The sequence below is a fragment of the Salminus brasiliensis genome, chromosome 19 (assembly GCF_030463535.1).
Source record: "Salminus brasiliensis chromosome 19, fSalBra1.hap2, whole genome shotgun sequence".
Classification (NCBI taxonomy): domain Eukaryota; kingdom Metazoa; phylum Chordata; class Actinopteri; order Characiformes; family Bryconidae; genus Salminus; species Salminus brasiliensis.
Window position 1 is genome coordinate 24247211 of NC_132896.1, and position 25659 is coordinate 24272869.

A 25659-nucleotide genomic window follows, 5' to 3' on the forward strand; every position below is an offset into this window, starting at 1 on the left:
CTTTGTGAGCTAGCTATGGCACTAAGCTGCCACTCTGGGTTAAGCTCATACTACCTTAAACCAGTTCTCTTGCTACCAACACGATCCATCTTCACGGTCCATGATGCTTATCTCAGGTCAAATTTCCCCACTATTTGTTGTGATCCTAGAAATGAAAAATGACCATGCCCTCGCTGAGCAGCTCAAAGCTTTACCCTGCCTTTGAAGGTGCCCTTGTGAACATTGCAATATGGAATCACTATTTGTCTATGTAGCGCATCAGCTTGCTTGAAATTCATTTTTAAGAGAAGGAAGTCTGCTGTTTATCACAGTCAGAGAACCGTTGGCTGCATCAGAGAGTGGGAAGGTTAAGACGGTATATCAGACATGGCTGGGGAAAAAAAGCCTCCAAATGAAATTTCGCTAGCATGACCTTTGTGTTCTTTACACATAGGCTATGCAACCCCCTGGGTGGGACTTATCCTCTGTGTGTGGGTCAGGATAGAGGGGATGAGCCATAAGCTCCTTAATTCCACCAGGACAGAGGATGTAAGCTGACGGACTGGATAGATTTTGAAATGTTCTGGTCAGCTTTCCTCCTTGGAGGTCAAGTGTCTAGAGAACTAATGCATTAAATATGTTTATAGTATCAATAACCTTACATTTTTGAATGAATGGTTGTGCAGCTTAAATAACATCTGGTTTGTTTGTTTGCTAACTGGTCACTATGGTATTCCTGGTGTTTGCTAGATTATTACTATGCAGTTGCATTTATATGCCTAGTGGTTGCTAAGGTTTTTCTTGATGGTTGCTATAATGATTGCTACAGTACTTTCAGGAATGTCATGTGGTTGCTAGGGTATTGCTAAGGTGTGGTTTGATGGTTGCTAGCGGGGTTTATGATAGGTTGGTTGGGTATTACTAGTGTATTTGTAAAATCGTGACATAAAGAAGGGTTTACAAACTACTGCAGTCCATTCATTTATACGGGAAATTTGCACAAGCAGACCCGAAACTCTGGAGGTGGAACGTGTCGATATCTGGACATGCAATAATACAAATAAAATCATATAAACTGGAAAACAATATATACATCCATAAAAATACATATTTCACACGATTTCTTTGTCTCTCTGCGTGTCTCTGCGTGCAGCTCTTGATGGGATGGGGAAATCCTAAACTGAATTGCGTCAACGCTACGTCAGCGCACAGCTCCGTTGCTGTGGGTAGCACGGAGGCGGCCATATTCGTGTCAATGGGAAAGTAAGAGGCGTCCGGTTCGCGTATGGTCCAGCCGAGCAGACCCTCCGCAAGCGACCCTCCGGCTGCCCTGCACACAGGCGCCAGTCTTATTCATCCTGACTCACGACTGATCGTCCAAGAGGGGCAGCTGAGCTTCTGAGACGAAGGAATGCCTCGCCACACACAGCTCTAGTTTTACCGTAGGGATGATGCCTTTTGCCCAGCCACAGGATTCCTGGCACAAAATGGAGGTGCATGGCGTTAGTAGTGAGGTACGTTAAGTGCGCTGCTGAATGCTTTTCGTTGATAAAGCGCTCTGGAAACTCTAAAAAACAAGCTAAACAGAGCCCCGCGGTCGGCTCCTTTGTAGACCGGCTGTCGAGCTCTTGGCTGGCTAGCGTGGAAATGCTCAGGCTAGCTAGGCTAGTCCGTAAGCGGTTAGCAGTTAGCAAAACAGCTAACGTTAGCTAAAAGGGGTTTCCTATCTCTCGTCTTACTGAATCCGCCTGTCAGAAAGTTTTACCTCGTTTCTGGAGTGCGCTTCGGTTCCCAGTGACCGGCTGCATCAGTGCGGATGTGCGTTAGGGCTTCGGCTGGTTTTTAAAGCTTAGTCTTTCTGCAGGAAATGTAGCTATCTAGAAACGAGCAGCTCTTTATAAGCTGCATTTTAGCGACTGGAAGATGAAGGTTTAATACCTCCTCATCTGGTCGGATTGGTAGTGAACTGGCAAGCTAGCTAGCTAACGTTAGCCGTCCTGCTTTTCCATATGGCATTTCCATACGAATGCTCGGCTGTAGCCAACTCCGTCCTCTGACGGAGGAAAACTGCGAATCCCCTTAGAGCACTTTCACTGGAGAGTGAGTTCTGCTCCAGCGTTGTTTTCACACCAAGTTCGCATCTGCTTCTTAATCTCAGAGTCCTCCGGTCCTCTCAGTCACCTAGCCTAGCATTGCTGTCAAGTCATTCGCCTTACGTTCGTCCCTTCGCCACCCCAATGTCGTCTGAACACTGTAAACACTGATATTTTCATCATGCAGTGATCTGCCGTTCATTTGATCCGTTAGCTGGGAAAGCTGGCTTGGTACTGCGACTGAAACCAGTAGGGTTCCTGTTCTGTTCACACTGGAGGAAAGCCAGGCTGCATTCTTGAAGGACCAACCTCACGTTTCGTCGCTTTGTCTGTGTCAGGCGTCCTGATCAACGCACACGAGGTTGTTAATCTGCAGGAAGATACGGACCCACTGTCGCTTTGAGCACTCTTAAGCGATCCCTCACTTAAGCGATCATATTTGTTAAGACATCGAAATGTGTTGACATGAACTGCGTGGGACTATCGTTATCATCCGATATCGTGCTGACTGTTTGGAGGCTTTAAAAAATAAATAAATAAATAAATAAATAAAGCAAGCCACGATCACAGGAACAGTTATCAGTCACTGTATATCTGCTCAGCAGCAGCACTTCAGCAGGCTAAATACCTTGACACAAGCACTATATAACCTGATCGGTCCCCTTTGGGTCAGCTCTGAAGACGGGATGCTCACTAATGAAGAAAATATGAACCTAAGGATAAATGATAGGATCGAGATGGGTACATAGTTCTGATTATTTTCTTTAAAAATACGGTTACATTTGACTGATTATTCAGATCAGCAGTTGTTGACTTATTTTTTTTATAGGCCTATTCTAAAGAGCGGTATGGTTAGGTGATGTGGCGTTTCTGCATTTGTAATCCTGTATAATAATACTCCAAATATGTGATGCCAGCCCTACAGCCACTACAGGTGGGCAGTATGTAGATACATTATCGTTAGGATGAATTATGCCACGATACACTTTTCAAGTATTTCAGTACTTGAAGAAGCGCTGACCAACAGCATCATCATCTGCGACACATAACGTACATTAAAACATGTGGATAATAACAGAATTTTCAGATGGGTTCGCTCCTTGTCAGACCTTCGAAGTTATCTTAATAGTGACCTAGGATGAAGGGCATGGGTTGTTTTTTTGAGGCAGCTTCGAATGTGGAGAGTGTGGAGGTTAATTTGACTGTAAATAGCAGACGAGACAAAAGCAGCACTCTTTCTCTGAGATACCTTTTGAAAACAGCCCTGGGCTGCATGACACTAGACCCATGTAACACGCAGCAAAGTGTCAAAATGCATGTGTATTTGAGGCAGATGTCTTCAGGTCTGTAAGAGAGAGAGAGAAAGACAGACACTTATATTATATATATATAATTTATTTATTTATTTAGGTTTTCCAGAGACCGTCTTCAGAAACATGCTGCATTTCCATTCAGTGATCATGATAAATGGTATGAGTTATCCTCTTGAGGGATTGGGCAGAATGCATTAGATTGACTTACAGTGCTGGGCTGTTAATGGCTTGAAACAGGGATGCAGAAGGCTGCTCTGTCTTTTCTATATCAAAACAAGAGCGATCTCTGCAACTTTGACCTAAAGGCATTTTTCTTTTCAAAATGTGATCATGAGCCCTGAGTTGTTCCTAAATATTGTAGAATTGAGCAGCGTAATATTAGCCAAATCACAAGCTTGCACATGTAGGTTTGTGTTCTGCTGAAAGCCTGAGCTGGCCCGCGTGTTTCGTAAAGACGAATGTTCCTGTCAAAAGTCACTAATCGCTGTTTTGTTCCTGGCACACAGGTAAACATAAACATTGAGAAGATGTGATCGGAAGTGACTAGCGTAGGCAGCTTAACCTGCACGGGTTTATTGGCTCCCTCTAGACAGCTTTAAAGCCTCACAGGGAAGGAGAATAACACATTCTACCTGTCCTTTTTAAAGCAGATTTATTTTTTTTATGTACCCTTTTCTTTTGAGCAGCAACACATTTGGTTTGCACTCAAATATGTTTCTCCTTGTTTCTGTTTACCTCATTTTTTTTATTTATTCATTTCTGCCACGGAGCTGTTGTTGGTGGAGGCGGTTTGTGACGTGCCACTCTCGGCCGCGGTGCACACTCACAGCCTAGAGAAGGCGGCGGAAGCGCGGGACACCATACGCCGCCCCTCGCCCCCTCTAACCTCGACGGGCGCTGACGTCAGCGCCTCCTTCCGAACAAGCGCATCACTACGGTCAGAGGCGGAGAAGCGGGGGTGTGTGCCTTCCTCACTTTCTCCCACGCGGAGGCTGTGGAGGAGCAGAGAGCTGCGGCTTGCAACTCCACTCCTACACATCGATTCAGCATGACACACTCGCAGAGCTGGGGACTTGGAGTAGTGCTTCACTCCTGTACCTTATGCATAAACGCAAACGAGTTCCTGTCTGATTTTGCTCTCTCGTTGACCTTTGCAATGACGCGTTCAATTTACTGATGTGTAATGATACGCACATTTCCTGATGTGTTGTGTGTTGCGGTTTTTGCACCTTGATAAGATTCACTTTCGATACGGTGGTGTGTGGGGGGGGGCAGCATTGATTTTACCTTTAAAAAAAATGCAGTGCATGGCAAAAGTAACACAAACCCAGTTCTCACACAAAGTGAATTAGGTTTTGCTTTGAAATAGGACATCTATGTTTTTGAAACTTTACCTTGACAATAAGAAAATTGTTGCAGTTGTGACTTTGGTGGTCCACCCTGCCGATCTATATTCAGTTTGGCTTCACTCTCTGTGGATCACCAGCTTATTTTTGACCTTTATTTTATTTCAGACCTTCAGCCAATGGAACAGCATCCACGATACCAGGGAGACCAGCTCGGCAGGGGGAACTCCCATGGTCGCATTTGACGCAATTAGTTTTGTGCCTGACCAAACAGGGCTGGGTCTTACTGAAAGCATTTTAGCACAAAGACGATTCTTAAATGGTCAAGCAAGCAGCACAACAAATATTCTCTGTACCCATTAAGGTTGTCTTTACTTTAACATGCTTTTGGGAAAACCTGTCCAATATTTTTTTTTTGCTCTGTGTATCTGATACTACAAACAATTGTTATTTCATGCATATGAATTGCATTAGCCTTTATAAATGCATGTACATGCTGAAGCAACACACAAGAGGAGGGCTGTGGTTTTAGATATGTGGTCCTCTTCCTTTGACAGGAAGTGTCAGTTATGTGCACAGGTTGGCGCATTTTGTGCGAAACAGTGTGTCAGAGTTCTGATGTAGCAGTGGTTTTACTGCTAAACTTGTGATTTGCCTTTTTTTTTTTAGGTCAATGGGCATCAGATCACGGACGAGCCGATGGAAGAAGGAGAGTCCTTCACACACTGTGTGAGTAAAATTGTGCACGTATGCAAGCTTGGGGTGCAGGGTATCTTTCACTTGATGTCATCATGGACATGTTGTGTAGTAGTGTAGGCAGTCTTTCAGTAACGTCACTTCCATGTTTGGGTGTTAGCACTAAACCTTTCGCTGGTCGGTGCATCCCCAGCAAATAAGGTTTGCGGTTGTCACACAACCGATTTCACTCTGTTATAAGTTGATGGGGGTGTTCTGTGCTGTATCTAAACCTCATACAAGATTGTGAAGCAGCTTACTCCATGGTACCTCATAGCAAAAATGCTATACATATGTCTCCAGCTCCCTTCAGAGAAGTTTTATCTGTGTGTCAGTGTAATACTGTGCGGAATAGCAGTTGGTCAGATCTCAATCCAGTTAAGCTGATTAGTGGCTCTTGGAAGCAAAGGCCTTCTCTTCAGTGCTGATTCTGCCCCGTTCTTGGTGGCGGCCGGCCTCGCCAGCACAATCCCTCTCCTATTAATAATGCAGGCAGGATTTTTGTTTTTCTCCCCTCGCCGCTCTGATGTGAAAGGCACTTTTGTCCGCACTTACGCCCCGACGGCCTGGACTTATCTCAGTCTCTCAGGTTGTGTCAAGTCCGCCGAGAGGCCCATCCTGCCTCGCTTCCTCGCCCACAAGCTCTCTGACTCGGAGGAGCCAATTAATTACTGTGGCACACTTCTCCGCAAGGCATGCCATTAAGTTGGCTGCTATAATGGATTCAGCCAGCAGGGAATACTGATTCACACTCTTTCCTCCAGGGGGTTAGTTTGCCTAACATCTATATTCAGACTTGCACATTGCTTGTCCAAAGTCCTCAGCCTTTGTATTAATGGGGGGGAGGACAGAATGTCATTTTCAGATGAAGAATGACACATTTGGAGGTGCAGAGATGACTGTTTTCATGAGCAATCGTTAAACGTTAAACCACTTTGTGTGGTGTGAAATATGCATTTGTGGCTAGAGTGTGAAATGCATGCCACTTGAAAGAAACTATTTATCATCAATCGAATGTGGACACCTAGTGTGATCTCATTTGTGTAACGCTAGTTAACCAGTGCCAGCTAATGTTGTTTATTAGATGCATTAGCATTTATGTATGAACTGTTCTAAAACTGGTTTGTCCCTACAGGATGAAGGGTCCTATAAGGAGATCCCTATCACTCACCATGTGAAGGAGGGCTGCGAGAAGGCCGACCCTTCTCAGTTCGAGCTGCTCAAGGTCCTGGGCCAAGGCTCGTTCGGAAAGGTGAGCCCTTGTTTGAAACTTGTAAAATAAACTAAAATATTTAGTTCAACTGAAGAATTGATTTGATTGACTGATGACCACATGTTTAGTCTAACGTTTGGCTCCACGACTTAAGGCCTGGAGGTCCGTGGACCTGCGCAATCGATCATTTTACCTCCTCAAAAACATTTGTTTCAGTTTGCTTCAAATAGTGTCAGGTAATAAGCTAGAACAGATGCTGAAAGGGTTTCTCTATTTAGGACACAAATAGCATGTCCAGTATTCATGCCATACAGTTGCTGCTTTCAGAGGCCATTCATATAATCAGCCCAATTTTCTTGGTCTCAGGTGTTCTTGGTGCGGAAGATAATGGGCCCGGATGCTGGTCAGCTATATGCAATGAAAGTCCTCAAAAAGGCGTCTTTAAAAGGTGAGTCATCAGCCGAGCCTCACAAACTGAGCTTTGATGAGACTCTTCAATGATAAATGTTTTCTAGATGACCTTTGGAACAAACCTGGGGTTGATGAGCCTCATTTTGTCTCCTGTTGGCAGTGAGGGACAGGGTTCGCACAAAGATGGAGCGGGATATTCTAGTGGAAGTGAATCATCCCTTCATTGTAAAGTTGCACTATGGTAAGATTAACATGGCTCTCTGTCTGTCTGTCTTTCGTCTTTTTCCAGCTCCATTCTGCCTCAAACTTCATGAAGGCTCTCGTGTTGAGCTAGGATTGTTTCATATTCTACATGGCTCTGCTTGTTCTGTTCAATCCGTTCCTGTCATTTGTTTAAGGTCGCCACTTTGTTTGCTGGAAGCGGCATGTTTGCTTGCCAAGTCGCATCCTGTGCGTGGCTTCACATGTGTATAATTTAGTGCTTCACCATATGGCAGGAGTGACTGATGGAATATGAATAGGTGTTGTGCGCATGTGTCTTATACAGTGTTTTTGTCTTTCTCTCACAGCCTTTCAAACAGAAGGGAAGCTCTATTTAATTTTGGATTTTCTCAGGGGTGGAGATGTATTTACTCGCTTATCCAAAGAGGTAAGCATCGTCTTTTCTTCCGCTCCAGCCTTTAATAGCATTCCTTACCAGTTGTGCTCCCTGGTAAATGCCAGTGATTTAGGCTATCAAGCTCTTTTCCTCCAAGGTCTGTGCATATGCTCGATCATTGTGGCTATGCATCTGAGATAGAAATTTAAATAATTTCCTGCTGTAAGGCGTATTATCCAGACCACAATCAGCTGTGGGCTGAAGCCTTTTATTGTATTAATAATTCAAGTTGATCAGCTACAGGTCTGATTCTTTTTGAATAATCAAATAAGAGGCCAAGTCAAGAGGGGAGGGATTACTAACTCAATGGACACTTAATCCGTAGATCCTGTTTGTATGCTTCATAACTCAACAGTGCTTCTGTGCATTAACGTGGGACACATGTTCTGATCACCAACAGAACTTACCCTTTTCAGAAATAGTGGTGACCTTACTGTGGGGTGTATCCAGTATCCAGGAGCCCTGCTTGTTTGCTTGACCAGTGAGGGCTTACAAAAGCCGCATAGCTTAGCTTTGTATTTATTACTGTAACAAGAATGTTGCAATTTTGTTTTACCTACTAGTTGGCGGTTAGCTAGCTGAGGAGACCATGGTCGTGTTAGCTTTTAGCCTAGCGCCCGCCCAGCACCTGCTTTGCACCTCTGTGTTTGGCTTTCTTGCATGCCACTTTCTGTTCTGTAAGAGTCTGGCAATGATGTGCTGCTGTAGCAACACCCTATTCTCCCTTCTCGCCTTTGCTAGTGGGCTGGATTCATGTAAATTTAAGTTAAAATTAAGATGTGTATATATAACAAGTCAAGACTGTTGCGTGACAGTTTGAATTGGCCACGTTTTACAGCCCTGTTTTGGTTATGCCAGACTTTCTTTTTAATGAAGAAACAACAGTGTTTGATGTTTACAGTATGTCGCTTTCATTAACTGAACTATCATTGTTAATTAACGCTAAGGTAAATACAGTTTTCCATTCTGCGGCACCTTTAAAACATTCCATTTTTCCTTGTATTGTCTTTCATATTTTCTTTTCTCCATGCGCACAATCGGTGGTGTTCACTTTCAGCTGGTCCTGTTTCACTTCTTTGAGTAAATGTGTTGTTATCGCTGCTGCCGGTTCATGAAAAAGCTGAAGAAAAAGGGTTCATAAATTTGTATCTAGAAATAGGTCTTATTTTCACTACTACTGATGTTAGTCTTATCAAATATATTGGTTGTTTTCTTGTCTAATAACAATTGGTTATTACCAAAATCTAAGCCCCTGGTGAACCTTGAATCTTTTAAAGCTCAAATTACAGTGTGAAAATGATGCACGTGCACCAGGGCACAAATGCATTGGTCAGTTCAGATGCTCAGAGATGATTCACAGTGACAGGAAAAAGGAGGTGACGGAGAAAGAAGAAGAAATCACTCATTGTAAATAAACTGTGTCCTAAATGAACCGCATTTACTTCATTACTTAGCAGTACTCTTTGCATTTTGTTATAGTGTTCATAAACTGCTGTCTACATTATTAGACATTATTAGACATTGCTGTCTTAAGTAAACACAGTTTTAAAGACCTGCTTTGCTGTGACTATCAGTTTTAGCCATGTGCGTAGATTCAAAAATACAAGATCCAATTCTTGTTTTTGCAGATAGCTGCTATTGTAGTCTAAAGTCTTGAAAATATATGAGCCAATAGCTGTTTTAAAGATGTGTCCATGTAAGAACAAATATGCATAATTGTGCTTAGTAATTATTATTTTTTTGTAAGTAAGAACAAATAGCTGAAATAATACATATATTAAACATATCTTAGCTTTTCTATCCCAAATATTGACACATTCGAGTAGCTTTGAGTCTCCTGGTGGAAACAAACATAGTGGAAAAAAAACATAGTGCCTGTGTAATTGACTCATGCTATTAAACTGAAATTGTTATTGACCACATGCCCTCAATATATCCAAAATAGGCACGAGGTTAAAGGGTTAAAAATAGGCAATGTTGCTCGATATCTGTGCATGCATTTTCTGCCAAGAGTTATTAATAAAGATTTTTGCAGCCTTATCATCTTGTCTGGTTGTAAGAATATTTTAAAGAGCATGTTAGGGTTCTTTATCACCTCAGCACCATGGATAGCACCCTTTAGTTGGTGGCTCAAGAATCATGCCATTGTCATGTTTATGGACATCTCGTTGACCACTGTAGCGATTTCCTCACTTTGTATAAAGCATTGTCAAGTTTATCACTCTTTTACCTCCGTAATAAGTATCTTCAAGCTAGCAAACTGTTTCTGTTTGTTATTATAGAGTATTATGCAAAGTCACAATGATCTGGTCTCTGCTTTTGAATGTCTTAAATGAAATTAGCACTCGTATAGGGGGTTGAGGAATGGAGTTTGATTTGCTGTGTTTAATAAAATTACATGTTTCTGCTCATGTTTTATTTGTTTTGTTATTTCAACCAAAACTGAATTAGTTTTATATATATTAAACTTGGACCTAATATCCCAGACAGTTATTCTCTGTGACACTTTTTGTCACTTCAATATGATTTCACATAATGGAGCACATGATGGTAGATGATCTCTATTGTAGCTAAACTCAAGAATTACATTGCAGTACAGGCATTGCAACAATCATTTAATTTAGAACCTTTTCATGTTTTATTAGGAATGTCTTGATCCAGTTATTTTGCATGATTTAGTTAGGCATAAATTGTTATTTTATAGTGATATTTCTTATTTTATTACTCACCTTCTGACCAATCAGCTCCTTTAAAACCGTCTAATCACTTTGTGTGTATATAGTGATACACACTCAGGATTCATATCTGTTGTTGTTTGTCGACTACTGTGAAATAACTTGTTTATAGTGGGTGAATGTTTTATGATTGAGGTTTCTATAGCTTGGGTGTATTAGCATTAGCCATTAGAAAGGCATGTTGTTCTTCTGTTGGTAAAACACTGAGCATTTCAGTAATAGTTTTTATGTCGTTCAGATATTACTTTATGTTTTATGTTCCACTGTGAAATACTTCCACACTGCACACTGACTCTTTTCTTTACCTTCTGAGAATGGCCTTAATGCTACCGACTGGGAGTTATATCCATTAACAGTGCCTTGAGGACAGTAGATGGTGCTCGTTTGGAACTAGATCGGAATTTAAATGACCGATACCCAATCTATTCTTTGGATCGGATCAGGACAGCCCTATTTTTTATGGTGTGTGTGTGTGTGTGTGTGTGTGTGTGTGTGTGTGTGTGTGTGTGTGTGTGTGTGTGTGTGATGAGTGTGTTTAATATCTCTGTTTGGAGCTTTGTTGTTGTTGTGGTTTATTGTGTATTATCTGTGTAACAATAACTTATTTTCTTTTGTTTGTGTGACTATAGATGCTGTTGTTGACTTTTTGATTTTTTCTCTTCGTTTTGTGCAAAGTTCAGAGAGTAAATCTGTCCAGTTCTTACTAGGTTATGTTTACAGAGGAGGATGTGAAATTCTACCTTGCAGAGCTGGCCCTTGCATTGGATCACCTTCACAACCTAGGCATTGTTTACAGAGACCTGAAGCCTGAAAAGTAAAGTATCCCCTTCCTCATCTATCTGTCTTTCTGTCTATCTATTTTTCTGTCTGTCTATCATGTAGGCTTTTGGCTTTCTTGCAAGGAGCACAACTTTAGATCCTTTGAGTAGCAACTAACAGCAGCACCAGGCTTGCTCCTTTGTTTATCTGTAACAGAGTGATCACTTTGACTTGTAAGAGAACCTGAAGGATACTTTATGCTGTACATGAGGACTAGTTAGTGTCATTAGAGTGCTTAATTTGAATGTTTTGTATACATTTAAGAATCTTTTAAATAAGTTTCAGACCATTCATATTATATATTAAGGCTCAGTCACACAGTTTATTGTGACTCTCTCTTGAAATTTGTCTGATTTTGTTTTTTTATTTGTGTGTTTTTTTGTTTTTCATTGCATCCTTGTATTTGTGTACCTGTATTGGAGAATCTGATTTTAATTTTCAGCATTTTGCTTGATGAAGCTGGACATATCAAGTTAACAGGTATGCATTGTTTTCCCTGGTATTATTTGCATACATACATGCATGCATTAAATGCATACACATTCAGAGTTTCTAAATTTGTAGATGACATGTTGCATGGTTGAGTATGCCCACTGTTGTGAAATTGTGTGTACACTTGAAGCACTAATACATTTGATGCTCCTGTTGCAGACTTTGGGCTCAGTAAAGAATCAGTAGACCAGGATAGAAAAGCTTACTCATTTTGTGGCACTGTGGAGTATATGGCCCCTGAGGTGGTCAACAGGAGAGGACACACACAGAGTGCTGACTGGTGGTCTCTTGGCGTTCTAATGGTAGGAGACACACACATGCTCTCAAAGACCCTTTACTTCAAGATTACTGTGTGTTTGGGCAGAATGGGGCGGAGTGGGACTTTGCAAATAAAAGTTAACTTTGTTTCTAGCACACACTCTCTGTAAGCAGTTCAGCTGAAAGCAACAGGAGTGCACAAATTGCAGGTTTCCTCATAGATGGGGTTAATTTTAACCGCTTTAGGGACAAGTTGTGCCAGTTGCTAAAGTGGGGCTTACACTACGTGATATTTTAATTTTTCCCCCATTTCTCAGTCTGGCAGTCTGTGCAGGCTGGCTCCAATCTGCAGGTTTACTGTCTAAGTCGACAGTTGGTGAAAGAATTGAGTAGTGAGTAAGTGGCACCGATGATTTGTCTGATCATATCACACACATTTTTTCGACCCATCTCTGAGCTTATTCCTGTAGTGTATATCGATCAGCCTCAGGTCCCGTCAGTAGTCAATGAAAACTGAAACTGCATGAAAATTCAGGCAGTTATTGGACAGTTAATCATTTTTCAGTATTTCAGCAGCCACATTTTGGCACTAGTCTGACACCGCAACAAGTGGAACTTAAATTTCTTTAAGAAGCCAACATCTGCCTCATATGTAGGGTATCCTCCAATATGTGCCGTGCTACTTACTTTCTTTCCACCCACAACCTCACCCAAAGGTGTTTTCCATCATTCTTTAGTTTTGGGTGAGCGCAAATGGTGGTGCGAATCTGCTTCTTCTAGGTAAAGCGAAGCAAGTGTTTGTTTCGGTTCAGCAACAGGTTGAAGTGGTGTAGTGTATAATCCCTAGTTGTTTAGTGTGCAATGAACATTTTCCTCGCCATAAAAATCAGCAAAACTCAGCTAGGAAGTGTGCAGTCCAGTCTTTCAATAATCTGCTACGGCTCAGTCATGTAGTGTACCCTGGACTTAAAAAGTTAGGTAAAATTATGTGAACAAAGTCAATTCAATACAGTTCTAAATGATTAACAATGTAGTTTGAACCAGACGAACCTTCTAACTTTGTTAAACCGAAACATGCATCAAAAATACTACTAGTTAAACAAAGCTGTGTCTGTTTATTTTTGACCACAAAGTAGATTCTGTGCATAAAATCTTGAAAGCAATGAACTACTGTGCATTCATGTGGGGGAGTATGAACTTCTCTTATTGTTTATTTGAGAAGGTTAGGTATAGCATTGTGGTACAACTAACCCTGCTTTGTGGAGGCTGCGCTTAAGCCTGCTACGCCCCAATTCCAGATTACTCCTACCATCATGTCCTGTTAAAAGGATTTTCCCTAATGCCTTAGTTTGTTGTGTTTATTATGCTAGTTAGTCTAGAGAAGGTCTAGAAGATTTAAACATCTCAGCCTGATGTACTATAAAGCTCCTCAAAATCGAATTCCACAATGTTTTTTTGTTTTTTTGTTTTTTCCCCCCAATCTCTCTAGTTTGAAATGCTGACAGGGACACTACCATTTCAAGGAAAAGACCGGAATGAGACTATGAACATGATTCTCAAGTGAGTGGGTTTCTTACTTTAAAATAAATATGTTATAGTACCCACTATTATTGATTAATTTTTTTAAAGCTTTTTGTATTTCACATTGCATCAAATCGGCAGTTGCTAGTAATTATTTCTAACTACTACTTACTAACATGCTCGTTTTTCTTTATTATTATTCATATATATTTTGTATACATGTTTGTGTCTTACTTAAATCAGAGCTAAGTTGGGAATGCCACAGTTTTTAAGCCTGGAAGCACAAAGTCTTTTACGAATGCTCTTTAAAAGAAATCCAGCAAATCGTTTAGGTAAGTCTTGGGTCATCATCTCAACATTATAAGTTTAAACCCAAGACCAGTATTATCTTTTGATATGTTTAACCTGTTTCATTTCTTTTTATTCTGCCCTGATTGCTGTTCTCTCCAGGAGCAGGTCCAGATGGAGTAGAGGAGATCAAACGGCATGCCTTCTTCTCCACAATAGACTGGAATGTGAGTAGCAGCTGCTTGAGTCACAGCTAACACACAGCCTTTATGTTCATACCTTAATTTGCTTTGCTTTGGGAATGCTGGGCGTTTATGATTTCCGCACACATATGCCTAAGAGTATAACTCCTACAAGTAGGTTTACAGTCTCTAAAGTTGTTAGTAAAAAAAAAAAAGCAGTTCTCATATGGCCATGTTCTCCACCGTACACTGTGATGTGAGGCGGTGATATTTCACAAAATCAGATTACAAGCTTCCCACCATTCTGAGAAACTAGAGTTGTTTTGAAATGTTTTATGCATTGTTGTAAACTTTGTTGTTGTTTTAATATAATCTGTGACCTCTCAAGGGTTTTGATTGTGGAGATTCTATTTTGTATTATTTAGGTTGCAATGTATAAAGGAGTTCTTGAGCTTAGCATACAGTGTAGTTAGGGTTGTCAATATGTCTAGTAACATTCTTGATATTTTGTCACCAAACTGTTGCTTACTAAAATGTTACTTTCCTCTGACAGATGAATATTGTTGCCCACCAAAATATTTAAACTCGCCAAAATGTAATTGATGTTGGTAATGGTCAAGTCTTAATTGGTCTCTAATGCATAATGAACGTTTTAGCATTTGAGCTATGTAAACAGTGTTAATACACAAACTTTTTTGTGCTCTTAATTGGATGGAGCTCCCTAGGCAAAATAAAATTTGCGGGTCACTGTCTAGCTCAAGCCAAAGGTTCTGAAACCTTTAAACCTTAAAGGTGACTGCAACATACAGTAACTGAAGCCTCCACTAGCTAGTCCAGATCATTATCCTTCTTGCACTCCGTGTGTGTCTCTGTATGTACGTGGCAGAAGGCCAGGCAGCGGGCCAGCTCTGGCTGTGTATGCGCTAATGGACGCAGCAAGGAGCGTTTAGGAGCCAGCGGTACTTGATTGACCGTGAAGTGGAGGGAAGGGCGTTCCTGGGGAGAGGAGATGGTTAATCTGTCTTTGTGCCACCTCTTCGGTACAGCTGGTCATCTGTGACTCGGCCTGTCCACCTCTAGCTCAGTCTGAACAGGTGTAGAAAGGCCCCACCACCCACTAAGCCAGTTCAGCTTTTGCCACCCAGCACGCTAACTGAGGGGAAAAAAAAAACACAATATAGTCTCATACCAGACTGCCCACTGTACCTGTGAGTGCTGACCTTTAGATAGCCAGTCAGAGAGAGAATGGCACACATTCTCTCACAGCCACGCAGTATGGGCTTAAATTTCACATTCTTTGTTTTCCAATTAAAGTATTTTGGATCAGGGTCCCCATGTGTCCTGGAAATTCTAGAAACCTGGATATTTAGAGACTGTTTTTCCATTCATAGGCACTACTGGAAAATGAGAGAATTGCTAAAAAAAAAATCTGGAAATATTAGTGAGCTTGTGAATAAGTTGAGCTCTTAAGCCACTAAGATTGCATGTTTTATCCACTGGTGTTCAGTTGCTTGAAGTTGTAATGTTCTGTCATGTGGACAGATACACAGACATCACACCTTGTGTTTGAAGTATTAAACGGAAATGTACATCACTGCTGGTTATACAAATATGTGTTATTGATTTATAGGACATTAAATCACATGTACCTCACACCTATAAGCACCCTTTGTTATTCAGTAATAGTTTCGCTGTGTTGCGACTTTTCAACAAACATTTTCTTGCAAGCGAGCATCAGTCAGCGATCAGTCATCAGTCTTAAGACTGGCTGGCGAAGTGTTAAATAGGTGGTGCACACAATCATTTTCACAGAGGCGTTCAGTATCATGTTTATGCTCCACTGACCTGTAATAGTGTGAGTAGCGTCTTTATCATTGGCGCAACCTGAGTGTCCTGTAATATTACTCTACATGCTTCTTTCACTTTTAGTGACCATTCTGTCTCTCAGGTTGTTCGTGTGCGTGTGTGATAAGCGTGTTCTTTGGGGGTTGCTCAAAGCTCACTTTCCAACTGTAGGGGGGTGCCAAAGAGCAAGAAATGCCAATTCTTACATAATGTTGCTTTAATATGCCCATTATGTGTTTAATAATAAACTTTTTAAAAACTCACAATTAGAAAATAATTGTACACGGAACCTAATGTAATCAACAAAGGCTGCCTTAAACTTATGTATACAGAAACTCTACCGACGAGAACTTCAGCCTCCATTCAAACCAGCAGCGGGAAAACCAGACGACACGTTCTGCTTTGACCCCGAGTTCACAGCCAAAACCCCAAAGGGTAAGGGTGCTAATGCTAAATCTTGAATGTTTGTTAGGGATATAAATCTAAAAATCTTTTTTTATTTTATATACTTTGTGATACTTTGTGGTTATGACATTTTGTGAATGTGCCCTCATTTGTACCCCCCCATTTACACCCCCAACCAGACTCTCCAGGCATTCCTCCCAGTGCAAATGCACACCAGCTCTTCAAAGGCTTCAGCTTTGTAGCGCCAGCCTCCCTGGAGGAAAGCAAGAGCTCACCTCTAGTCAACATTCTCCCCATCGTGCAAGTAAGACCTGCTGCTAACTATGCACACACCACACAGTCAGACACGCATAGAATTTCCCCTCCTTAACTCTCTCACCAACGTTTCTATTGTGGGTGAATGCTAAACAGTGGGCTGTTTTCCACCACCTTTTAGGTTTAGAAACTGTCACTTGTGGGTCTGTTTGGGCTGTGGTGTAAATTTAGTCCTGGTCTGAAACCAGTTTTGCGATCATGCTTTGACTTAATGTGTTATTGTTTTTTTTTGTTTTTTAATAAATTGTTAATTATTAGTTGTTGCTGGAGCTTGATGGCTAATTGTTTCAAAGAGCTGGCATTGACTTAGCTTTACAAATGCTATACATAATGATGGTGATCTGCAGACAACTTCTGTAGCACAGGTTTTATGGTGATGAGTTATTAATTATAAATATATGCATTAGCTGGAATAAGGAACGGAAATAATGTATTGAGAAGCCAGAGATTTAGTGACTTGGCTAGACCGGTGGATGCTAGTCTATATATGACTAAAGGAATGTCCCATGAATGTACAGCTTTCTTATTTTTATTGGATCAAGTTGTGTGTCAAACACTTTGTTTGTCTATTTATATAAAAGAGATAAAGATAAGATATAAAAAAACGCATTTCATATTATGCCAGTTTAGAACGGGTTCTTGCAATGGCATCATCCATCTTACAAAGAGGCTAAAGATAAGTAACTATTCTAAGTATATATGTATGTGGGTTGCTTTTATGTGGGTTACTGCAGTCACAGGCTCTCTTTTAGAATTTGCCTCTGTGTTGATTTGAGTGCATGCCTGATATAGTTTGGTGAAGCATCATATCCAAGTGGTACTGTTGCTTGGAAAAAGAGAGGGCAGTTGTTTTTTGGGGGGAGTTCTTTGAACGTCCTGAAACTTTCTGAACTGAAAAGATGAAAGTGAATGAAAACGGGTCACTATATGTACAGGTAACTATTTATAAAAACATCCATTGTGTCCCAGCTAGCTGTCTCGTTGCATTGATTGCAACATTTGATTGATTGCGGATTTTGTTTTCTGCGTTTTGAGAGTTTAAAACACCACACTGACCCATTAAACAGCAAACAGTTTATACTGTACTGGTTTGAGCATACCCTTTGGAATTACTAAAAGATTTATTGCACATAATTCAAACTGCAATACAACATAGCTGACACGTTATATTGTGCTCAGTTTTTCAGACACAGCTATACATTTACTAAGAAAAGAATGTTTGGATGTATGGGCAAAAAAACCTGAACTGTTCATAGGCCAAAGCAGATCACTTCATCTGTGAAACATGTTGGTGTAGCCTGTGCAGCTGCCAGGGGAACTGGCTCATTTATCTTAATTAAAGTGACTGACAATGGAGGCAACCGTATAAATTCTAAGTACAAAAACATCTCTTAGCTGCTCGATTCTAATGATCTTCTCAACTGAGTAGATGGCCTTTTAGTTTGTAGCAGGGCAGTGACACAAAGTGTCATTAAAGCAGTTAGGTTTTTCAGGTCTAAAGAGTGGAATGTTCTTGATATGTCCAAGTCATTCACCTGGCCTGATACTGGATTTTGATTTCTAAAGTCCATACTGAGGAGTAAATCAAGCAGAAACTGTTTCTCAGTATTTATGGATCTACAGCATCTCCAGCTTTTTATGCTATGCATGACAATTGAATTTAAGATTCTAAGGAAGAGTCAATGGTTATGTAAAGAGTTGTGATTTATGTTGCACACAATTTAAATATATATACCTTTTGTATTATAGTTAGACATTTTATTTTACTTTATCATAGTCATTGTACACAGTTTACTGTCCAGTTATCCAATATCCAGTTACACGGCTTGCATTAAACTTACAGTGCATGATGCTGTAAAAGCATGGGATGGGATTACACGTTTAATATTAACTTGCATATCACATATTTCATTAAGTTTGGCTGTTTAGTTAACTTCATCATTACTCCTACCTGAGCCAACAGATCCTTGGAAAAGTCCCTAAATTCTTGCGTCCTGACTGAGTGCAATGAAGTGGGTTAGAGTGGAGTGAGGCGGGGTGGTTTTGTGTGCATACTTTGGGGGTGTACCGTGTGTGACTTCAGCTTGCCCGTATATGACAGTCAGTGGTTGCAAAACTGAAAGAGCTTTTATTGTGGCACAATGGATTACTCTTCTGACTACGGATCAAAAGATTTTAAGTTTGACTCCAGACTGGCTGAAAATCGTAAAGGCATGGATGGCTCAGTGGTTAGAGCACTGGGTTATTGATCACAGGGTTGTGGGTTCCATAACAAGGTCCACTGAGCTGGCACTGTTGGGCACTATAGCATTTCTGACCCTGTGCCTTCATTTCAGTCGTCTAAGGAATGTAATATGTGTAGAAAAGAATTGTATTGTACTGTACAAGTAAAGGCACATTTACATTTTTATTGGCTACAGATGCACAGTGGCGCGGCACAGTTCTCTGATGTGTACGAACTTAAAGAGGACATTGGTGTGGGCTCCTACTCCATATGCAAACGCTGCATCCACAGAGTCACAACCATGGAGTTTGCAGTCAAGGTGAGAGCCACAGTAAAAAATGATGCTTTGGTCTGTCATCGCCAGTAGAGGGCAGTAAAATTCTAGCAGTGGCTTTTTGTGCTAAGTTGGTTGTATGGAAAGTACAAAAGCTAAAATGCATATGTAAACTGTAAACCTATACTATCCATTAGTATGTTCTTGGTTGTATTTTTTGTCCATTTATAGTTTTCTTTTATAAAAGAAATTTCTGTTTTCTATTTTTTATAATGGTTCTTACTAAGTAAATAAATCCCTCTCTGTGGTCTGTCAGACTGGAAAGAAAAATGAAATATGCTGTGCATGTTGTTCTCTATGTTCTAAAGCATTTTTCTATAAAAATACAGTGCCAGTCAAAAGTTTGGGTACTTAGTTAATGTGCTGATCATTGTTTTAAAAACGTTTTATTCAAATGCTGACACGGGGGGGACACACAGGTATCTAGGATGTTGTGGCTAGGGGTTTCAAATAGGCCTAAGTAGAACCGTGGCAGTGTGCGTGTGCGTGGTGGAAATACCTCTGAAACCATGCAACTACAGGATGTTCAATGAACAACTTTGGCCCTTTTGACCCCCCTCGTCATTTTTTTTTTAAAAACAAAAATATGTTCACCCTAGCATTTGGATCAATTATTTATTAGGATGGCCATAAGCACACATTCAGCTAGGTGTGACCAAACCTTTGACTGGTACTGTACTTTAAAATGGATGTAAAGCAAAAAATAATATTTAGTTTATTTTTAACTTGTTGTATTATGTATTATTTTATTGTTTTTCATTTAGATTATTGACAAAAGCAAGCGGGACCCATCAGAAGAGATAGAGATTCTCATGCGGTACGGTCAGCACCCAAATATCATCACTCTGAAAGATGTGAGTCTCTGTCCCCACTTCACCTCCACAGGCCTTATCTGTGTAGATCTGTCAAGCAGTGTGTACCAGAGCATGACTGGGCTTAGTGTGACAGGAATCTGTGTGTGTGTCAGGTGTACGACGAGGGGCGATTTGTGTATCTAGTAACGGAGTTGATGAAAGGAGGGGAGCTGCTGGATAAGATTCTCAGGCAGAAGTTCTTCTCAGAACGAGAGGCCAGTGCTGTCCTCTACACCATCACCAAAACAGTGGACTATCTGCACTGCCAAGGGGTAAGATACCAGCAATGAGTTCTGTACAGTGCACACCAGAGCATATTGTTGGATTATCCATTATTGCCATCACTATTGATCAGAAATATTGAAGTCTTGCATACTTATTGCAGCCTATTGTACTAAACGGACAGTGCATCTAGGAGGATCTTTTACTAAACAGATACTACTTGCTGACAGGAATGTCAGTTTGCCATTATCCATTTTCCAATATAAATAATGGTTTGCAGTCAGTATGAAAAATGTTTTGGGGGTGAAAAAATCAGTTTTTCTTTTCCCATTGCAACCACCCCTCATCTCCATAAACAGGTGGTTCACAGGGACCTAAAGCCCAGCAACATTCTCTACATGGACGATTCAGGGAACCCCGATTCGATCCGAATCTGCGACTTTGGCTTTGCCAAGCAGCTTAGAGGAGACAACGGCCTGCTGCTCACACCCTGCTACACTGCCAACTTTGTGGCCCCTGAGGTGAGAGGCTTTCTTATATTACAGACCATGACACAAACTCTGCTTTACTATTATAACATTATTATATTACTATTATAATATGTTTTTGTCTAATTATTGGCAAGATTGACATTTGTGGAGATGCCTGTTCTGTCATGACTGTTATCCTGATAATACTGACATGAATCTCAATCAGTTAATATTTTTAGCTGTTCTAGATATTTAAAAGGATATTTAGTTATGAGTCAGCCATTTTGGGGAGGCTGGCATGGGGGGTGGGTTGTATCACCTGCCCCAGTTCATGCACCGTTAGCTGCTAACTACTCTTACATTAGGGTTTGACAGCAGTGAGTATGACTTTTATTTTGTGTCTCTGTGTGTATGTGGGGTTGAAGGTATTGATGCGGCAGGGTTATGATGCAGCCTGTGACATCTGGAGTCTGGGAGTTCTGCTCTATACTATGCTGGCTGGGTGAGTGTTTCTTAACCATCTTCATAAGGGCAGCAAGTTTTTTTTTTTTTTGTGTGGTATTCAGTGTTGAAATATTAGTCCAGGGCACCTCACTAAAAGCATGTTTGTCCACAGTGTTCTTTGCTATTAGTGCTGCCACAACAAACAAGCAGTCTGGCATAACGTCCTGCTCCAGAGATACATTTAGGCTCCCTTGGCAGAGTGACAAATTTGAGAAGTAGTAAGTAGCTTCTGTAGCTAATAAAACAAATCCTAAAGCAAATCCTAATACAGTCATAGCAAATCAAGCCTGAAGAATGCCACCAGTTGTAATTAGGAACTGTCTGCACAAGATTTGAAGAGTCAAAGAATTGAAAAACCATGGAACTTTTATTCAGCTAACACTCATCAAACACAGGCTCTCCTTCACAACTGTTGGAAAAAGATATCCACAAGGCAGGAAAAGGCTGTCAGAAGATAACCAAGCGTTTCAACCTGCGGGTGCAGACTTTTATTAAGAAAGGCAATTCAGGGGAACTGTGGAGGTCAAAATGACAGCCAGAAGACCACATAATCAATCCATGTGTGCTGCTAAGGCCAATGAAACCACCATATGACTGCAACGAAAATGCATGACCGTTTAACTGAGCCAAGAGGATAGTACACTGTTCCACTGTAATGCGTTGCTTGCAAAACCATGATCTTCATGAAAAAGACAAACCCTAAAAAAAAAAATTAACCCATAAAAAAATTACATTTAAATTATCCTGCAGAGCATCTAGACAAGGCAAATGAGTTTTAGGAATGAGTGTCACAATTGACGAAGGTACAAAAAATTAAACATTTCGTGGAAAGAGCAATCTATCATGCAGTGGCATTGGCGATATTGCACAGGTGGAGGAAAGAATAGATTACATAAAAGGCCAACAAATCCTGGATGCAATGGTCAAACCATCTGTTAAAAGGCTGAAGCTAGAAATAGGATGGCTTCTGCAATCAGATAATGGTCCTCAATGTGTACCTCTGAAACACCAAATTCTACCTGAATAGACACAAACTAAAGCTTTTTGAATGGCCATAATGGTTCCCTGACCTAAACATCATAGAGAATTTGTGAATGAACCTTGAACCAACAGTGCATACAGTGCAAACCAAGAATATCTCTGAACTAGAGGCTTTCTGCAAAGAAAAGTGGGGACTATTTCCAACTACAAGAACTGAAAGATTTTTACTGCAAGCTCTGATTTCTGCTGAAGGTGTTACTAATTCTGCAAGGCAGTTTGTGCATGATAGCCCACTTTTAGATGCTTACCTTAAATACAGTGCTTCAATTAAAAATAGCACATTTTAAGGCTGAGTATTTTTGAAAGAAAAATATCAAAACATTGAATAGTCGAGAATGATTGATTGCATTGGCTTTGGTCTCAGAGATCCAGACGTTATTTTAGGTACTTAATAGTTCAAAAACAATGCATCTTGTGTACTTATGCTCCCAAAAGCTGTTATAAAATCTTCAGAGAGGATATATTTATGATAATCACTTTACTTAGATTGTCCATGATACATGCTTCATAGATGTTCACCTGACATTCAACTGTATTAAATGCAGCTGAACTTAAATGTTAATTAGTGTCTATTGAATGTACATCTGCACCTAACCTTAACCTTCACCTAAACCTTAAATCTAACACTAAAACTAATCCTAAAAGGGTATGGTTATGGTTATTGTTTTGTTTAGGTGTGGGGTTACATGCAAAAGATCTCATTCAGCTTACAGTTCAGTTGCACTTAAGAGACATTAAGTTGAGTTTTAGTTGAAAGTCCTGTGAGCATCTACAATGCAACATTCAAGAAAGTGTTACCTATTTTACTATTTTTTTAAAACATGTTTCTTAATATTAAAATACAAAGAAAACTAAAAGGTATTCAGTTATTTGTGTCAGTTTTCACTCATCTCTTGTTTGGGTCTGTGTAGGTACACTCCTTTTGCTAACGGTCCTAACGATACCCCTGAAGAGATTTTGTTACGTATCGGCAGTGGAAAGTTCTCGCTCAGTGGAGGCAACTGGGACACAGTGTCCGACTCCTCAAAGGTAGAACACGAGTTATTTTCCCTCTAATGAATACTTGTGTCCTTAATTAGCTTGGAAGTGGGGATTTAATTGTTTAATTACAAATTGGTAATACTGGCCTTTCTCTCAATCCCATTATTTAAGTGAGTAGTTTCGGTAGTGTAATTAGTGTAATTTGCAGTAGTGTATTATTCAGTTGGCTAGTTCAATGTTATCTATATTCCAGTTCAAATATGGGAATTTGAAACTAAAGCTGTGACTCCAGGCCGTCCTGCGCTGTATAATAATGCCAAAGCTTTGAACGTTCTCTTGTCTGTCGCCCACAGGATCTTTTGTCTCATATGCTTCACGTGGACCCTCATCAGCGTTATTCTGCCGAGCAGGTGCTGAAACACTCTTGGATAGCCTGCCGGGACCAGCTCCCTCACTTCCAGCTTACGCGGCATGATGCACCTCATTTGGTCAAGGTAAGCTACAGAAAACCCCAGCACAGGGGGCATAAAAGGCACCAGTGTATTTATTTTTTTTTTTTGTTATTTTTTTTTTTTGGTGTGTTTAGGATCAGTATCCTGCTGTAGAAGTGAAAGTTTTACTTACCTAGATAAGTCCATTCTCTGCACGAAGGGGAATGAAAGTTAGAACTTGTAAAGGGGAAGGAAACGTGAATAAGTGTACACAAAAACTGTTGATTACGTAATTATTAAGTATGCATCATTAATCATGTGATTATTTGATTCAGCCCCCGCCCCCCTGAACTGTTCACACTAAAGCAGTCGAGGGTCGCACTTTATCTTACACACAGTAACAGAAATTTTGACTAGGGTGGCCAAACCTTTTCATGCTATTGTTTGTTACTGTGTGTTTTTTTTTTTTTTAATGCCATCATAGTTCAATCAAAACCGGCTATGAAGACTTGTCGATGATATTTATCCTATATGAAGGCTAATGATCCTTATTCCTTACAGGGAGCAATGGCTGCCACATACTCTGCGTTGAATCATAAGACATGTCAGCCGGTCCTGGAACCTGTGGCAGCTTCCAGTTTGGCCCAGCGCAGAAGCATGAAGAAGCTCACTTCCACCGACATGTCGTGAAAATGAGCAGCGTTAACTTCACTGTGTCCCCTATCCACTCTTCCTCTTCCTGTCTATTTATTTAGATTTCTCCTGTCCCCACCTACCCCATCGTTTACCCTGGTAAATCCCTGAGCTGCCACACCCCATTATTGGACCTCAAGACACACCATGCTTTCACATCAGGGAGGCTGTTTAGCGAGTTGAGAGACTGGGAGACCTCGCAAAAAATGGCTGAAGTTCAAATCCAAACAGCTGCATTTTCTTTTTTGAATGCATTCTCCAAATCTGTCTTTTCTGTCTTATGTTTCCCTGTCCTCCTCCTATGTTTCTTTCCCTCTGCCCCTTCTTCCCGCTGATTAAGAGAGAAAAAAGAAATACAGCACCAGCGCCTATTCTCATTCACTGTGACTGGCCGACCTGAAGCTGCTTTAAGTAAACTGTGTTACACCTTCTTTCCCCAGTTCAGTAAGCATGTTTCTCCTTCTCCACTTCACCCCCACCCCCCGCTCTGCCCACGCTTTAGGAATTCCCTTCTCCTGCCTCTTGACAATATATCACCTGGGCTCACCGCCTGGAGAAACTGAACGGGTGGAAGACTCCGGTTTTAAGCCACTTAGCATGCCGCTGAAGGAATCGTATCAGCGTCGGCAGGGGATGAGCCTAGAGTCTGAACCCCTCTGACGTTTTACCTCAAGAAGCTCAAGAGCGCCGAGCGGAGGCTTCTTTAAGCTTAGAGAGCTTGTGTGTAGAATTCATCATCAAACACACCTGCCAGCTCTCGTCAGACCTGATCAATTCTTGTCTTGTCGAATATATTTAAGCACATTTGCACTGAGACCTGGCAGGTTGTTGCTTTCGCTCGATTCTCTTCCCCTACAACATTTTTTTTTTTTTTTTGCTAGTTTGTGCTTCGGACCGCCTTTAAAATATTTTTGTTTTGGATGAAAATAAGCTAAAGGTTAAAACAAACAAAAACAAAAAATCTAACAAAAGGTCAATGAATGTGGACTGGACTTCATAGTGTTGGGGCGCTCTTTTGATCCAGTGTTAGTGTTGACTGCGAGCCAAGGACTCATGGGATTGGGGAAGGGAACCCTCTGCTCCAAGAGCGGCTGGATTGAAAAGAAATACATATATATATATATATATATATATATATATATATATATATATAAATATATATATCATTTCCATAAATATCTCTTTAAAGACATTGTGGAAATTGTATCATATTGTATTTATTTCATTTAATTTTTAAAATTCTATTTTTCTTTCAAGTTCTGTATATATTGACATTAAAGATCATTATTGACATGCA

At 40.6% G+C, this 25659-nt stretch overlaps 1 protein-coding gene across 1 annotated transcript; it reads left to right on the forward strand.

The window, feature by feature from the left end:
- Positions 1 to 1219: 1219 nt before the first annotated feature.
- Positions 1220 to 25659, forward strand: rps6kal (ribosomal protein S6 kinase a, like). The gene is made up of 22 exons (XM_072664261.1): positions 1220 to 1493; positions 5401 to 5460; positions 6602 to 6718; positions 7046 to 7127; positions 7251 to 7331; positions 7660 to 7739; positions 11191 to 11297; positions 11745 to 11782; positions 11954 to 12096; positions 13542 to 13612; positions 13817 to 13905; positions 14024 to 14088; positions 16221 to 16323; positions 16473 to 16597; positions 19029 to 19151; positions 19931 to 20020; positions 20134 to 20292; positions 20602 to 20763; positions 21138 to 21214; positions 23169 to 23286; positions 23592 to 23732; positions 24231 to 25659. Exons 1-22 carry the CDS (start codon positions 1428 to 1430, stop codon positions 24357 to 24359), a joined length of 2226 nt encoding a protein of 741 aa, XP_072520362.1. The 5' UTR covers positions 1220 to 1427; the 3' UTR covers positions 24360 to 25659.

What these genes read in the sequence shown, in the direction of transcription:
- rps6kal (XM_072664261.1), top strand. Translation starts at nt 1,428, where the DNA reads ATGATGCCTTTTGCCCAGCCACAGGATTCCTGGCACAAAATGGAGGTG. An exon ending in GGTCTCTTGGCGTTCTAATG is followed by an intron (nt 12,097 to 13,541) that starts GTAGGAGACACA and finishes CAATCTCTCTAG; the next exon opens with TTTGAAATGCTGACAGGGAC. An exon ending in ACTATGAACATGATTCTCAA is followed by an intron (nt 13,613 to 13,816) that starts GTGAGTGGGTTT and finishes TACTTAAATCAG; the next exon opens with AGCTAAGTTGGGAATGCCAC.